Genomic DNA, 17,927 nt, shown 5'->3' with positions numbered 1-17,927 from the left:
CCAGATCACCAGCTCTTGCACAGGCCACCGTTGGTTGTGGGGGAAAGATACTGTATTTTCTGTGTTGCGGGATGGCATAAGGATGCCACATTAGAAATGGCACCCGAGAAATACCTCTCGAGAAATACCTCTCTTCTCCGGCAAGTGCCGGAGAAGAGTTGTTACAGCGTCAGACTGAAGGATGTCAAAGTATTAGACTAAAGGCTGCTACACTTTCACAAGAAGTTGCCATAGTGCCATATGTCGCAGTTTATAGTCAAAAGCGACCCGTTTCAAGAGCTTTCCTACACCCGTAGCCTGGCTTTAAGCCAAGCATGTCTGGTTCTTCCTTGCTTTCTTGCCTAGGAGAAAAATAGCCTCTCTAAAATCTGTTCCTTTCTTGCTTCCTGCGAGTTTTTAAAACTTGTACCGTTACTTGGGAACATTACGTTGCACTAGATATAAATACAAACATTATTCAGCATGCGCAACGAGCGTGTGGAGTGGGCGTCGCCGCGCACTGTGCTGGAGATGCAAGTTTTATGGGGTTCGGGTTAATGTGATGAGTGAGGAATACTTCCCCGGGAGTGGGACACAAGGATTCTCAGACGGAGCTTGTACTGTGCCTGATTCATGACCTCCCCAAGCCACCTGTGTGTGTGTGCATCATTAATTCAGAATGTAGTAATTAAATGTTGGTGGTGGTAGTGGGCGTGTGTGGGCGGGGATGGGCGGAGGAGTGCGTCATGACCTCCCTCATGTTTCTCGCTACCCCTACCAACCCACTCCGCCCATTCCCCAATGCCGCTGCTCACCCATCTGTTTGTTGACTCCTGCTAGAGTTTGTGTGCACATGCTAAGGGGTTGTTTGTACAAGTTAGAGAGGTGTTATTAGTGTTTGTTTATGTAGATTGGAATCATATGCAGTGTGTTCTCGCCAGTTCAGCTGTGTGAGTACATGTTAGTGATGTAACCGAGGACTGTTTACATTACTGGACGCTCGCTCGCCGCTGTTTATATCCGTTGATGCCTGTATTGATAACGCAAGAAGCGTCATAATACACCACGCCCATACGAGACAATGTTTTATTCGAAATATGTTAGTTTCTTTAGACTGTTGAGAATATTGATAGTTTTGTTCCTAAGCATCTGCTAGGGGAATACTGCTGTATGCTAGCGGGAGAAGTTGCAGAACTAGGAAAGTGGAGAGATTTTTCTCTCCTCGCATAAACTCAGATACCTCAACTATTAAACCATACCATGGGCGGGGTTAGAACCCGCGATCAGTCATAAAACTCCAGACCCACTCTGATCACGGGTTCTAACCTCGCCCGTGGTATGGTATTACCTGGAGAGGGTTCCGAGGGTCAACGCCCCCGCGGCCCGGTCTGTGACCAGGCCTCCTGGTGGATCAGAGCCTGATCAACCAGGCTGTTACTGCTGGCTGCACGCAAACCAACGTACGAGCCACAGCCCGGCTAGTCAGGTACCGACTTTAGGTGCTTGTCCAGTGCCAGCTTGAAGACTGCCAGGGGTCTATTGGTTTGCAATCGTATCATTACGATTTCGTGAGTCGTCTCGCCTACTGGAAACGTTCAAGTTCCTCAAGCTGTATTCTTTGGAACGTAAGCAGGACACCATAATTTACATCTAGAAATTGCTGGAGAGACTGGTTCTAAATCTGCATACATAAATCGCTCCATATGAAAGCAAAAAGCTGGGTAGATATGAAGAGCATTTGTGAAGTGTAAGGGGACCAATATTTCAGTACATTCCCTTTGTGCATTAGGGAAATTGCAAACCCCTAGATGGGCTATGAAGCATACGATTGATCGTGTGCGGTCGGCACCAATAACCTTGTCGATCAGGACAACTTGGTCTGGTTTGGGACCGGACCTCGGAGTAGTGACGCCTAAATGAGCGCCAGGTAGGGAATGCTAGTTTCTCGATTTCTACCGACAAAGTAATGCTGAAGGTATTGTTTTTTCTGCGATAATATATATCCAAATGTACTTCCGTTTTAACCTTTTTAGGGCCAAGCTTTTGTGACTTTTGTGTATCCAATATGCTATTGCGCTACCGTCCACAAGATGGATACGAGGTGCACAACCTAACAGTTAAGACGGCAAACTTCAATCTTTGCTGACTAATTCTGTTTCGTCCCTCAGGTCGTGGTGGGTCTCCGCCAGGGTCACAAGAGGCACTGCTGGAAGCCACGAGACTCACCATGTGGAAGCTCTACAACCAGGGTCTTGGAGGTGGAGGCTTCCCCCACGAGGACGAGGGTCCCAAGCTGCCGCCTCCTCCTCCACATCACCCTATGGGCGGCGGCGTGCCGTTCCCTCCACAGAAAGAAGCACTCAATCTGGACGTTAAAGAAGATGTGAGTACTAGTGTGGTGGAAATGACTTAGAAAACCGACAAGTTGAGGAATGAGGCACTTGTGCAACATTTAGGAATCTTTATTAAGGAAATGTTTCGCCAGCCAGTGGCTTCTTCAGTTCAATACAGAGAAGACAATATAATGAGGAGTCTGAGGTGATCAGTCCCTCAGCCTGGAGTCGATGAGGGACTGATTACCTCAAACTACTAATCATCTTCCTTCTCTGTACTGGACTGAAGAAGACACTGGCTGGCGAACGTTTCCTCAATAAGGATTCCCAAACGTCCCATGAGTACTAGTGTGGTTGAACCAAGCTTCCAGGCTGGTGCCGCTGACCTGTGTGCTGTTACCTTCCAAAGTATCTGAAATACAGAGAAAATTCACCCTCATACTTTTCACTAAGACACTTCAGAGCCTCTATTATTATGTCTTGTGCTAATAGCTATTTTTTTTACACTTTTGTGTTCTAAATGAATTAAGAGTGACGTCAGTTCCCCTGTTTTCTAATATGTTATATTTCCACTATAATTTACCTTGTTCATAATTATTTTCTTAAGTTATAGTATAATTTAAGAAAATAATTATGAACAAGGTAGATTATAGTGGAAATATAAACATGGTATTAAGAGACGGGGAAACTCAGGTGCGTCTTAAAGTACACGAGTTGTTACGTCAGCCAAGATATTGAACCCCATGAAATTAAGTGAAAGAAGGGACAGCATACAGCAGTAGATTCCTTACCACAGAAACTAACCATATGACAAAAAATGACAATCTTGAAAGTCATGATACTCCAGTAACTTCACTTCACCATTTTTAGTTTGGTCAATAACAAAGATAAAAATTTCACGAAAGAATTTGTTGTATATTGCTTATTGTTGCAGTCAGAGCTATGTATATTGCTTAGAATACATTATGTAGTGAGGAGAGTTGAATGGTAATAAGGTGCTAGTATCCTCCCTGAGCTTGTCTGAGGACTGTCATGAGTATGTAGTGAGGAGCAGTGCGTGGTGTTAGTGTTTGTATCCTGCCTAAGCTTGTGTCTTATCACGTAGGAAGCGCCGCTGTTTCTTGATAACCGGGGCTATCAAGCATTCTGCTTGCAGCGGCCGGGGCGAGTAAAGGAGAGTGCAGATCTTCGCAATGATATGCGTAATGACCTGCGCAACGACCTACGCAACGACCTACGTAACGACATGCGCAACGATTTGCGTAATGACATACGCAGCCGCCTGGAGGAGAGTCCGGTACCACCCGCGGCTAAGCGACCAGCCCAGCATGAGGATGCCCACGACCCACACCTGCCCCCGCCCACCACGCCCGCGCCCCCAGGACAACCCGGTGCCAATATAAAGATCACATCAAGGGGTGAGTACAAACTTTAACACTGTCGTCTATCCCAGTAATTTAAAATATAATTAATAATAAAGTGATTGAAATAAATGCATTTAAGACTCTTCTACTAAAAATATTTCAGTTATTTGACCTTAATCACTTTAGATACTGGCAGTAGTAGGTGAAAGATTCCGTTAGTGGAGAAGAGTTTATCTTAAAGCTGTCCCCTGGAAATGTATTGTAATATATGGGCTAATTTTGTGGAAACAATCGGTTTATTGAACGATAATGCTGGAGGTGATGAGCGAAACTGGAGGACATGTTTATTGTCTTAAATCTGGTGTCCAATAGATCTGTTTAGCATCTTGCCATTGCACGAGATGTTCCTCCTGGTGTTTGTATGACAGGCGGTGCTGTCACCCTAGCTGCTGGAGATGTTCCTCCTGGTGTTTGTATGACAGGCAGTGCTGTCACCCTAGCTGCTGGAGATGTTCCTCCTGGTGTTTGTATGACAGGCGGTGCTGTCATCCTAGCTGCTGGAGATGTTCCTCTTGGTGTTTGTATGACAGGCAGTGCTGTCACCCTAGCAGCTGGAGATGTTCCTCTTGGTGTTTGTATGACAGGCAGTGCTGTCACCCTAGCTGCTGGAGATGTTCCTCCTGGTGTTTGTATGACAGGCGGTGCTGTCACCCTAGCTGCTGGAGATGTTCCTCTTGGTGTTTGTATGACAGGCAGTGCTGTCACCCTAGCTGCTGGAGATGTTCCTCTTGGTGTTTGTATGACAGGCGGTGCTGTCACCCTAGCTGCTGGAGATGTTCCTGATGCCACCCTAGTTACTGGCGGTATGTTCACAAATCATAATGGACAAGTCTCTCCAGACAGGGAATAATGTATTTAAGATTATTATGGGGAATGCTAAACCCGTGTATTTCCTTAGAGGAAACATAAAATGGAACTATTGCGTTCTTGAAAATAAGAATGTGCATAAATTTATGCACAATCTACCGTCAAAGATAACCCCCAAAAAAATTAGTGTTACGTTGTAGTGATGTAGCAAGACAAACTCTTGCCAGAAGTAACCTCCAAGTGCCCATTTAATGTTCCCGCTAAGGAGATGTGAGTATACACTTAACTATTGGCAGTGTGACAGGTTTTATGTGGTGGAACCGGGAGAAATTTATTCATGAGAATTTATAAACATAAACACCTGCAACAGGGATGACACCAGCAATGCCAAGATGGATGCTAAACTGATCTATTGGGAATGAATGTTAGAGACGACGATGTCTTGAAGCTTCACTTATGGCTGTCTCCAGCACCTTCGTTCAAAAAAGCCAACAGTTATATTTCCACCATACTAGCCATATATTACATCATACTTCTAGGAGGCTGCCAAGTGATTATCATGAGATATACTCCTCTCCACTTCCGGCGTCTTTCGCTTACTACTATCAGTTACTATTAATAATACCATCACTATTACAATTACTCTCTCCTGCATCTGTGTATATACAGTCTGTCTCCTCTCATACTCGTGTGTTTGAGGTGATCAAGGTTCAAGGACTGAAATGTTTTTATTAAAGGTGTCCAAAGTAATTTCATTCGTGTTACTTTCCCTCTGGTGCAAAATTGGTGCTTTTTATCAGTTACTACGCAACTTATGAAGATGGACATAACAGGTTTTTAACCTTGCTTCTGAACATTGTCAAGAGAACAAAGTTGCCTTCTGGTAGAGAAAGGGAAGTCAGAAGTGGCCGTGTCACAGCAGGTTCCGTTTTGATCTCGGGCATTTTCTTCCTTTTCTTATTTTGTGTATGTTGCTAACCTGCTGCCTTTGTGTTGCAGGAGATGGACGGAGCCAGGACCAGAGTCTGGTGGTTAGTATGGAGATCAATGGCATCTTGTATCAAGGAGTGTTGTTCGCCCAGGCACCCAGAGCACGCTTCAGCTAAGGTGCTGCTACTGCTGCCTTCTCGTTTCCCCTCACCCCGCCATCTTGGAGGAGTCAGCTTCACTCTAAGGGGCTGTGAGTGGTACAGGGCCGTCCCCTGTCCCTCTGAGGAGCTACTCACCCCCTAGGAGGCTGCGGGCGGTGAAGGAGCATCACGGAACGAGTGTTCGACTGTGGAAGCTCCTGCTCTTTCTCTCTCCACCTTTAGCCAAGCTCTGTTGGCCAAGTGCCCTGACATTTGGCTCTCAGCTGTTACCTTGTAATAAAGTCAATGTAGTGCTTGAAGATGCTGAACCCTGAATCAGGGTTATTTGTATTTATTTGTGTAATTATCTTGTTGTGTGTGATAGGTGTACAGTCATGTTCCGTGTGAGAGCAAGTGGCATATTCTTGTTTCTAAGTTGTCCGGTCAGTGTAGCCTAAGGCAACAAAGTGGTGATCTCATGAATGTAATACTCAAGCAGTGCAGTCGCGGTGGGCACACACATGTGGCCATGGTAGGCCATCATGTGGCCATGGCAAGCTGCTGCTGGTGCGGTCTGAGCTACGCCTCCAACACTTCGTGGCGTCCTTTACACGAAGAAACTGGAGGACTCTTGCTCCGCCCATCACTGTGGCCTCTTCCTCGGCGGACAAAATGGGACCGCCTCTCCACGACTTGAGCAGACGATACCCACCCGCCCATCCAGCCACTCAACCACCCACCTTTCCGCCATGACCGCCCACTCGGTGCAGACAATCAGCCGCCCACGAGGCAGCGACCTCTGCTGTTCCTCTTGTTAAGTTGTTGATTGTTTTTGTTTGTTGTTTTTAGGTTGACCGCTGTTGACTAGTGAGATTACAAGTGTTGGGACTAAGTAAAAGGTTCAAGGTTCCTAGTGTCCTGCCATATTGACTGAACCACATCAGCAGATATCCTGCCGAGGGACTTGCCGCATGTGGCAGGCTATATCTACCGGTCTGCCATACACTTATTTATGCATTAAACGTTTTGTTAATGAAAAAGTGTAACTAGTTCGTGAAGTGTGCAATATCACATTGATATTAAAGATCTCAAAATTCTATAATGTTCAGCGAATGTTCTTTGTACCTGAATTGTTTGACAAACAAAATTCCAGGTTTGTTGAGTTTAATGTTACTTAGTGTGGCTACAAAGAACCTGACTTCATATGCTATTTTGTTCACCTCCCAATTATTATTATAATCAAAAAGAAGCGCTAAACCACAAGGGCTATACAGCATTCACCTCCCAAACACCATAGATTTCATGTCATTATGGAATGTAATATTTTCACTAAGTGTTTATGGTCAGTTGTGTGATGCGCGGCTGGTCACAGTGACAAGTGATCATGACAGGTGTGCCAAACAGTGAGTCGCCGGCCTGGCTGCGGGCCGCTGATGCAGGTGTAGCATGTGTGCGCGTTCTACTCAGGGATCCTCATCTGTGCTCGTGGCCCGCGGCTGCCGCGACACTGCGAGGCGGACGCCGCTGCATCCGTGTGACAGACCACCCTCGCCGCAGCCGCTATCGATGTTCCCGCGGCTGCGGCTGTGTTATTAGGGCGGGCAGGCTGGCAGCTCCCTGGCCGGTCCTGAGAGAAGCCGGGGGCGTCCTCCCCCAACCCTCGTTAATCCACACCTCTAAAATCTCACTGTCACGCTCGGGCAGCCGCGGTGTCACGTTCGGGCAGCCGCGGTGTCACGCTCGGGCAGAGACTCTTGATATTTTGTCATTAACTATAATTTCACTAGAGTTAAGGTTATGTAAATTACTCGATGTACAGTGTACAGCTCTACATGACGTACATGTGTACAGATCCATGTTCTCTCCTTCCCCTGACGTATCCCCCAACACATACTGCCAGCTGACACAGGTGGCGTCCACCCACACAGCCACCTGACACAGGTGGCGTCCCCCCCACAGCCACCTGACACAGGTGGCGTCCACCCACCTGACACATGTTGCATCCCCCACACACCCACCTGACACAGGTGGCGTCCACCTACCTGACACAGGTGGTGTCCACCTACCTGACACAGGTGGTGTCCACCTACCTGACACAGGTGGCGTCCACCTACCTGACACAGGTTGCATCCCCCACACAGCCACCTGACACAGGTTGCATCCCCCACACACCCACCTGACACAGGTTGCATCCCCCACACACCCACCTGACACAGGTGGCGTCCACCTACCTGACACAGGTGGCGTCCACCTACCTGACACAGGTGGCGTCCACCTACCTGACACAGGTGGCGTCCACCTACCTGACACAGGTGGCGTCCACCTACCTGACACAGGTGGCGTCCACCTACCTGACACAGGTGGCGTCCCCCACACAGCCACCTGACACAGGTTGCATCCCCCACACACCCACCTGACACAGGTTGCATCCCCCACACACCCACCTGACACAGGTTGCATCCCCCACACACCCACCTGACACAGGTTGCATCCCCCACACACCCACCTGACACAGGTTGCATCCCCCACACACCCACCTGACACAGGTGGCGTCCACCTACCTGACACAGGTGGCGTCCACCTACCTGACACAGGTGGCGTCCACCTACCTGACACAGGTGGCGTCCACCTACCTGACACAGGTGGCGTCCACCTACCTGACACAGGTTGCATCCCCCACACAGCCACCTGACACAGGTTGCATCCCCCACACAGCCACCTGACACAGGTTGCATCCCCCACACAGCCACCTGACACAGGCAGTGTCACCCACACAGCCACCTGACACAGGTGGTGTCACCCACCTCGCCTCAGCATGGTTAACTGATAAGTTTTATGTAAGTAGTGCGGCAGAGTTACTTAAAAAAAAGTGGAACAAATGTAATAAAGTATTAAAACAAATATGTGGTGTAATTTCTCTTTACCTTAAGTGGAAGTGCTGCTGCGGGTGATCCTGGTAACTGGAAATGGTATAAAATACCGACACAGTGGAAATATAAACACAAATACAGTATAATGTGATCCTTTATTGACAACGTTTCACCCACACAGTGGGCTTTCTCAAGTCACACACGGATCTACCTGGGGTTGGAAGGTACGAGAGTATTTATAGTCAGGTTCAGAATGTTGAGGTCAGGTGGAGAATGCTGCATCTGATGATCTACCGGGTGGGGTTATACAGTCTTGGGTAGCTTGGCAGGGGTATTGGACAAGACAACAGAACACCCTGTGAGGCAGCTTCTGAAGGAACCTGGAGTTACTCTTCCCTTCTAAGAACTGTATAACCTCTATGGGTTTAGCTCTTACAACCCCCCCCCTCCCTCCGTGAAGGTAATCGATATTTCAATTTGCATATATCATCCACCACGCAATACAATATTAAACTTCGCATTCAATACGTATTTATTTTATTATTTGGAGATGATACATCGTTGTATAAAAGAAATAGTGGTTGAGTGTATATGCCAAAATCTCCTTGTATGTATTATTATTATTATAATCAAAGGTCCCCTCAAGGAAGGTTCCTTGATGTTGGTGAGGGGCTCTTGATTTAGGGAATTGGATCTGTGCTCCAGTTACACGAATTAAGCCTGAATGCCTTCCTCATCCCCCCCCAGGCGCTGTATAATCCTCCGGGTTTAGCGCTTCTCCCTTGATTATAATAATAATAATAATATAATCAAAGGGGAAGCGCTAAACCCGGAGGATTATACAGCGCCGGGGGGGGGGATGTGGAAGGCATTCAGGCTTAATTCGGGGAACTGGAGCACAGATCCAATTCCCTAAATCAAGAGCCCCTCACCAACATCAAGGACCCTTGTATGCTGATTATTATGGGCAGGATTAAAATTAATTCCCCTCATGGAAGGTTCCTTGATGTTGGTGAGGGGCTCTTGATTTAGGGAATTGGATCTGTGCTCCAGTTCCCCGAATTAAGCCTGAATGCCTTCCACATTCCCCCCACCCAGGCGCTGTATAATCCTCCGGGTTTAGCGCTTCCCCTTGATTATAATTAAAATTAATTAAGCAATGATATAATCAGTGGTAAAAATTATTGTAAATGAATTACAACAGGAAGTACAAATGAGTATTTCAGGTAAGAGGCTACATAGTTGTAATAGGTTTGGTGAGTTACTCGGCAATCAAGAGAATGGAGCATTCTATTAGGTAATGTAATTACAAAAAAAAGTTTGGAACAATGCTGGAACAAGTGTTGAAGCCTTCAAGAGGAAACTAGACATGTATCTTCACCAGGTGCCAGATCAACCAGGCTGTGATGGATATGTGGGGCAGCAGCAACAGCCTGGTTGACCAGGCAAGCACGGCCAGGCTCAGAGTAGATATACTCTCGAAATTCTTCAAAGGTAAAGGCAAGAGTCACAGGTTATACATTTGAGATACAGTTAATCAGTATTTATTTAGTTGTGGGTAAGAAGTCTTGAATTGATAAACAGTGTTTCCTTTATATTCACAAGTAATGAATTCCAGATTTTTGGGCATTGCATTTTTACATAGCGTAAGATGGACATGAGGAACATCAAAGAGTGATCCGTGTCTTGTGTTGTGGTTATTTATTCTGTTGAGGTTGATAAGGAGAAGGTTTATATCTGAGTTAAGTGTTCTATGTATGTAGTAGGTACAATAATAAGTACGGATATTTTGTACAGTAAGTTTAGAATATTGGTGGAGTATGCTGCCTGTAGTGGGAATTTACCATTTTGACTGCAGGCTTTTGTTGGGTAATTAATGGTCTGAGATGGTTTATTGTTGAGCCCCATGCACAAATTCCACAGGTGAGATGGGAGTAAATGAGTGAGTGATATAGGGCCAGGAGGGCTGACTGTGGCACATAGTACCGCTTCTTCGATAGTATGCCAACGGTCTTGGAAATGTGTTTGAAATTTGAGTCTATTATCAGGGTGGATTCCTAAAAATTTTCCCTCTGTGATAGGTGATCCGTTTATAGTTATTTTAAGAGGGACATCTGTGGTTGTTTCCAAACTGTATGAAGTAGGTTTTGTCAATATTGAGAGTAAGTTTGTTAATCATCATCCAGGTAGATATTTTCTGTAATTCGGTATTTACAGTATTGGCTAGCATGACTGGGCTTGGGTGAGAGAAAATGTATGTAGTGTCATCTGCAAATAGTGTGGGTTTGAGTAGTTGCAATGCATTTGGTAGGTCGTTTATGTAAATGAGAAAGAGAAGAGGGCCAAAGACACTTCCCTGTTTGACACCAACTGTAATTGGTAGTGTGGAAGAGTTTGCTTCATTTGTGTGCATATATTGGCTTCTGTTGCTAAGGTATGAATTTAGGTAGTGCCCTCTTATACCAGTGAGACAATTTTGTGCAACAAATCATGGTCAACTGTATCAAAAGCTTTACGGAAATCAATGAAGATCCCCAATGGGACTTTTTTTTCTAAAGTGCAGTGTATAATAGCATCATTCGTATTTTTATTAGGCCTGAATTCAAACTGACGGGGTGAGTATGTTGTGGGAGATAAGGTAGGAATAGATTTGCTTAAGAATTAATTTTTCAAAGATTTTAGAGAGGGTGTAAGTTTGATATTGGCCTAACCCTTGCTATTTTGAGAACTGTGGAGGACTCAAAGGATTTGTTAGTGTTGCAATGATTGGTGACAGCACTTGCGAAGCTTTTTTTTTTTGTATATAAAGGGTGGTAAGGTATTTAAATCTCCTGTCTTGTTTATTAGTGTGTTGATAATAAGGGAGACTTCTGTTGGGTTAGTCGGAGCTAGAAAGCGTTCGGGTAGTTGCCAGTGAGGTGGTCATTGGGTAGGGTATTTGAGTTTGGGATTTTATCGGCAAGGTTTTTTCCTATGGTGAAGAAAACATTGAGTCTGCTGTTTGTTGGGATTTATCTGGTTTTGTTAGTTTGATTGCTCTGTTTCCTGATATCTTTTGTTCCTAGAATTTCAGATAGGGTTTTCCACGTCTTTTTTTTATATCACCTTTTAAATTGGATAATCTGTTCTCATAATACAATTTTTTTTGCCCTTCTTATCAGGCTGGTTAGGAGTGATGAGTAACATTTTGTTTGGTCCCTGGTTATGTGACCCATTCTATACTTTTTTTGTATAGGTTCTTTATATTTATAGATGCTAGGACTGTTTAGTCAATTAGCTGTGATCTCTCTGGGTTTTTTTAGGGCAGTGCTTGTTATAGAGGTATTGGGTCTTTTTTAAAAAATTAATACATTCGTCAGTATCTGTATAGGTTTCTAGCTCAGCCAGTCGATGTTTGTTACTGCTGTTGTGAAGTTATTAATGGCTGCCTCATTATGAAGTGTGAAGGTTAATTTAATATTGTCTTGGGGTAATTTACCTAGATTGGTTATGAGAAAGGTAGGGTAGTGGTCTGTGAGAAACACTTCAAGCTAATTAATGTTGAGCTTGGAAAAAGTGATCACAAATTGACTTTAATATATCATATAATTACCCAAATAACTGTAATTAAGTCTGTCCCTGACTTCCACTTGGCCGATTTCATAGGACTGAGAAATTACTTGGGTGGGTTGAACTGGCTATGGGTTAGGTAGTTGGCGAGTGCCGATATGGCGTTTTTCAGAGCATAGTTCTAGCTGCACAAAAAACTTATGTTCAAATAGATAAAACCTAAAAAAATCCCCAGGCCTTGATACTGTTTGCAAGGTGGAACTTGGGAAACCTTAGTCTAGTCTTTTCAACGTATCACTACAAACTGGCATAATGGTAGATAAATGGAAAAATGAGTAATGCGATACCTATCTACAAAGCAAGTGACAGGCCCTTAACTTTGAACTATACACCAATAAACCTAACCTCTACAGTGGGGAAAATTTTATGGAATCTATAATTAGAGGCAGTTCATAGCCACCTTTAAAGGCATAAAATGATTAATGAGTCTCAGCATGGTTTTACAAAGGGGCATTCCTGCTTAACGAATTTACTGACTTTTTGCACTAAGGTATATCATAGTAATGTGTATGGACTTCAGTAAGGCTTTTGATAGTCCTACATCAGAGACTATTGAGGCACATGGAAGAGAATTTTTTTTCCTGGATTGGCAGAAAGGCAACAGTGTTTGCATAAATATGGGGAAATCACAAGCGGTGTTCCACAGGGGCCTCTTGTTCACAATTTACATAACATAGATGAGGGAATAAATACTGACATAAGCAAGTTTGCCGATGACAACAAAACAGGCTGTCGAATTTACTCTGAAGAGAACACTCCAGGAAGATGTGATGCAGTTTAATATAGACAAAGGCAAAGTTCTAAGCAGTGGAAAGGGCAATTCAAATTCAAAGTTTATTCTCTATAAGGATTACAATGTTGAATTTACAGAATTTGGTTATTGTGTGGTTTACATGTAGTTAAATAATGATTACAGAGTGTACCACTAGAACGCCTAGCATGGCTAGGCATTTCGGGCAGACTTAGTTTAATTCTTTATTTTAAAATATTACAAATTATGAGGTAAGTTGGTATTATGGCTAAGTGTCTAAATACTAGTTTGTGAGTTTAGCAATGTGAATGCTTTTGTTTTGGCACAGTACATAGTTTCAATATTGGAGTATCATAGGATTCATTATTTTAAGATTGAGATTAATATTTCTGTTTATGGTCAAATGGGTGAGTGAGTGTGTGAACCACCAGGTGGTATTCGTGTAATTAGTTGATGGGGTGTATCAGGGAGATAAGATGTTTTCTAATGATAGTTTTAAAAGGTGATGAATGTGTCTGCAGTTCTAGAGTTCTCAGGTAGGGTGTTGCAAATTTTAGGGCCTTTGACATAAATTGAATTTTTGTAAAGGTTTAGTCGGACACGGGGAATGTCGTAGAGATGTTTGTGTCTGGTGTTATGCCTGTGGGTTCTGTCACAACTATCAAGAAAGCATTTTAGGTCAAGGTTGATATTGGAGTTTAAGGTCCTGTAGATGTAGATTGCACAGTAGTAAGTGTGGATGTACTGAACAGGGAGTAAGTTTAGATCTATGAAAAGTCGGGGGGGGGGTTGCCAGGGATGGGATTTAGTTATTATTCTTACTGCAGCTTTTTGTGTGTTGCTGCAGTTGATCTCCAACCACAAATAGCATAGGTGAGGTATGGATAAATGAGTGGTATAGTGTGAGAAGGGCATGTAGTATCATATCTTGGAGAGGATCCCAACCGTTTTGGATACTTTTTTGGTTATGTGTGCTGAAATTCAGGTTATCAAGGTATAGGCCTAGGAATTTGCCCTCATTATGTCTGGTAATTAGAGTGTTGTCGATCTTAATGTTAATTTGTGCATCTACTGCCAAACATAATATAGTAGGTTTTGTCTGTGTTAAGCTCAAGTTTATTGGCTGTCATCCAAGTCGATATTTTGATCAGCTCCTCGTTAACAATGGTGTTGAGGGTGGCAAGATTAGGGTGAGAGATGACATAAGTCGTGTCGTCAGCAGAGAGAATGGGTTTCAGGTGTTGGGATACGTTTGGAAGATCATTGATGTATATGAGGAAGAGCAGGGGACCAAGTACACTTCCCTGCAGAACTCCAGTATCAAGTGGCTGTGTTGTTGATGCTGTGTCTTTAATGGTGACATACTGATACCTATTAGTAAGTTAAGATTTGAAATAAGCAAGCGCATGGCCTCTTATACCGTAATGGTCACGTTTGTGGAGTAGGATGTCGTGGTCTACCGTGTCAAAAGCTTTTCTTAGGTCAATAAAAATTCCTAGTGGATATTCCTTATTTTCCAATGCTGTGTAAAGCAGTTCTAGCATTTTTATGATTGCATCATTAGTGCTTTTATTTTTCCTGAATCCAAATTGGCAGGGGTTGAGTATGTTTTGTGCTGTTATAAATGAATATAGTCTCCTGTGCACGAGTTTCTCAAAGATTTTGGATAGCAATGGTAAGTTTGATATTGGCCTATAGTTGTTTAAGTCTGTAGGGTCACCACCTTTATGTATTGGTGTAACCCTTGCCATCTTGAGTAGTTTCGGGAAGGTGCTAGTTTCTAGTGACTTGTTAAAAAGTAATGAAATAGCATGCAAAAGGATATGGGCCACTCGCTTGTACAGTAATGGTGGGACATGAGACAGATTCCCTGAGTTATTTTTAAGTGACTTTATAATCTCGGTGACTTCCGAGGGCTCAGTTGGTGCAAGATAGAAGGAATTTGGGAAATTCCCATCTAGGTAGTCCCCAGTATGGGCATTGGTATGTGGGATTTTATTGGCGAGATTAGATCCTATGGTTGAGAAGAAGTCGTTTATCTTGTTAGCTGTGTCAGTGGGATGTAGTGGTGTTTCATTAGGACAATATTCTTGATTTTTTTCAGTTTGTGGGTCCCTAGAATCTGAGAGTGTTTTACAAGTCTTTTTCATATCTCCTCTAGTGTCTGTGAATCTACTGGAGTATTATAGTTGTTTGGCTTTCATTATTACTTTGTGTATATTGTTGTTTCTTGTCAATGGATTTCAGAATGGTGCTGGTTAGCCATGGGCAACCAAGCCATTTGTTTGTGATCTGTTTCGTTTTTATAGGACAATGTTTGTTTTATAGTCTAAGTAATTTGTTAAGAAAAATGTCTGTCCAGTCATCAATACCATTGGCCTTGGAGAATTCTGTAGGCCAGTCAACAATCTCTAGGTCAGCTGTGAACTTCCTTATTGAGGCCTCGTCATGGAGTCTAAATGAGACTTTATTGTATTCAAGTGGTGGTTTACTAATGTTTGTCAGGAGGAAGGTAGGGTAGGGGTATCTGTGATTTAAGGGGGGCTAGTATATTGGTCCATATGTGGTCTATTATGGTTGCACTTGTTTCAGTGAGCCTGGTTGGTATGAGAAATGTGTTGTTCATATTGTTGATGAAATCAGTTACAGGCTGATCATCTAGTAAGCCAAGGTTGATGTTGAAGTCTCCAGCTAAGAGAAGGTGGTGTTTATTCATTTGTCTGTTTGATATTAATGACTTTAATTTCTCAATGAAATTTGGGATGTTTGTGTGAGGTATCCGGTAAATGGCACCGATTGTTATAGGTGTCTTAAAGTTTTTTTATAGTAAAATTGGCAAAAATGTATTCCCCACTAAAGCAAGTGGTGCTAATACAAGATAATTGGTTAGAGTAATAGATTGCAATACCACCCCCAACTTGGTTTGGTCTGCAGTGTATCCTGGTAGATATCTATTGTGTCCTGCTTAAGCCATGCCACATATAAACTAATCTTAATATTACTGATTACAAAAAAGATTTAGGAGTTCTGGTTAGCAGTAATCAAAAACCAAGACAATACATAAGTTTTCACAATAAAGTGAATAGTATTCTTAGTTTCATATCAAGAAGTATAAATAACAGGAGTGCAAGTGAACAGGTAATCAAATATGGCCTCAGGCTGGATTGTATTATTATTATTATTATTACAATCAAGGGGGAAGCGCTAAACCCGGAGGATTATACAGCGCCTGGAGGGGGATGTGGAAGGCATTCAGGCTTAATTTGGGGAACTGGAGCACAGATCCAATTTCCTAAATCAAGAGCCCCTCACCAACATCAAGGAACCTTCCTTGAGGGGAGGCTGGATTGTAAAAATAGAAAACCTTTTGAAACAGGTAGCAGGTATATATGTAACGAGTAAAATTTTCAATTCAATTATTAGGAAAGTATATACTGGCTTAGCGCTTCTTTTTGATTATAATAATAATAATAGGAAAGTATATGCTATAAAGATTTATCGCACTCAAGCATGGACCAGTAGGCTTACTTCAGTTCTCCCCTCAAGGAAGGTTCCTTGATGTTGGTAAAGGGCTCTTGATTTAGGGAATTGAATCTGTGCTCCAGTTCCCCGAATGCCTTCCACATTCCCCCAGGCACTGTATAATCCTCCGGGTTTAGCGCTTCCCCTTGATTAACATATAATTACTTCAGTTCTCATCCCTTTATACTCTCCCCAAAACAGTTATAGAGAGAGGCATGTCAGGTAAATTTAGCTTCAAATTATGAATGAATCTAGTTTATAAAGTCCTGGACTTGTGTTCAGAGTGAAATCAATACATTTTTTATGTAACAAAATTATATTTCTTTAAAGCATTGATTTTCACATAACACACTCAGCCACTCGTGGTGATTAAAATATCCTAGGTAAGGTTCATCAGGAAAGAGGATAAGTGTTTCCAGATGCTGGTCTTATGATGACCTGCTGTTGGCCATCTGAGAACATTACCTAGTCAAAAAAATTTTCATTATAATCAAGGCTCAAATTGAAGTCATAGGAAACTTGAGAGAGCGTTTTTGCCTATTGAACAGGCTCTCTGAGAAAGGATATTATTTATTCAAGAGAGGTCAGGTGAAATTAATTTATTTTGACTAAGCCTCGATGAGCAACTGACATGTATAAGAATTCTCATACATTTTTCTAAATTAAATTTATCTGAAGACTCATTTACACACATTAATCACTGACAGTTAAATTCACATTGGAAAGAAACTATTTTTTTATATTCTCTCTACTATGAATTATTCTTTTCTTTATTAAACTAAATTTTTGTAAACACATTGATCATAAAATTACTGTCATGTGTTCTACTAAACAAAATTTGTGGGGAAAGATTTTAGATTCTGAACACTGAATTCTCATGAAATTCAATTATTTTCAGAAAAATATTTTAAACACTAATCACTAAAATGATTTCTCTTCAGAATGAGTTCATGCACAATTTGTTAAGGAATTCTTTTAAGATATTTTGAACACTAATATGGTTTCTCTCCAATATTAATTTTCATGAGCAATTCAAAGAAAGATTTTTGGAAAAATTCTTTCACCTTTATGAATTCTCATCAGAGGCACATTGAGATTCTTCTTTACAATTTTCTCAGTCACTGATTATTACAATTTCAGGTAATCAAGCATTGTTAACCTGGCCATAATGGGAGCAAAATGAACATTGAAATATTCTTTTAATTTTATTTTCCTTTACCAAATATTAGATATTTACAGCTATGTTGTGTATGCTTCTAAACTGCTTTATTCTGAGCACCTCTGCAAAAACAGTGATAATGTGTGAGTGAGGTGAAAGTGTTGAATGATGAAAATATTTTCTTTTTGGGTCACCCTGCCTCGGTGGGAGACGGCCGACTTGTTGAAAAAAAAATGTACACTATATACGAGAGATTGAAATATAAGTGTAAAACATAAGTCAAGAGCCTAAAGACAGTGAGGACAGCCATGATCAACCAGCAGCTGGATGAATCGGGCAAGAGTGAATCATGAGTATGTACACTCGAAAACCTCCATCAGCTTTCTTAACAAGGATGCACGGA

The 17,927-nt window shown here is 42.6% G+C and overlaps 1 protein-coding gene across 6 annotated transcripts in view; it reads left to right on the top strand.

Annotated features, from left to right (window-relative positions):
- Window positions 1-8,514, top strand: part of LOC128702322 (AT-rich interactive domain-containing protein 3C) — a 385,866-nt gene extending 377,352 nt beyond the window's left edge. For 2 of the 6 annotated variants that reach the window (XM_070102108.1, XM_070102104.1), the window contains 4 exons: window positions 2,148-2,362; window positions 3,418-3,730; window positions 5,543-7,949; window positions 8,005-8,514. In XM_070102108.1, coding sequence (XP_069958209.1) covers window positions 2,148-2,362; window positions 3,418-3,730; window positions 5,543-5,649 — 635 coding nt within the window. In that variant the 3' untranslated portion in view covers window positions 5,650-7,949; window positions 8,005-8,514. The remainder of the gene's footprint in view (window positions 1-2,147; window positions 2,363-3,417; window positions 3,731-5,542; window positions 7,950-8,004) is intronic. The other 4 variants (XM_070102106.1, XM_070102105.1, XM_070102109.1 and 1 more) reach the window with 4 other exon arrangements.
- The last annotated feature ends 9,413 nt before the right edge of the window (window positions 8,515-17,927 follow it).

This window comes from Cherax quadricarinatus, chromosome 80 (assembly GCF_038502225.1).
Source record: "Cherax quadricarinatus isolate ZL_2023a chromosome 80, ASM3850222v1, whole genome shotgun sequence".
In the NCBI taxonomy this organism is placed as follows: Eukaryota; Metazoa; Arthropoda; class Malacostraca; order Decapoda; family Parastacidae; genus Cherax; species Cherax quadricarinatus.
The sequence above is the reverse complement of the archived record's forward strand: the minus strand, read 5'-3'. Positions and strand labels throughout refer to the sequence as shown.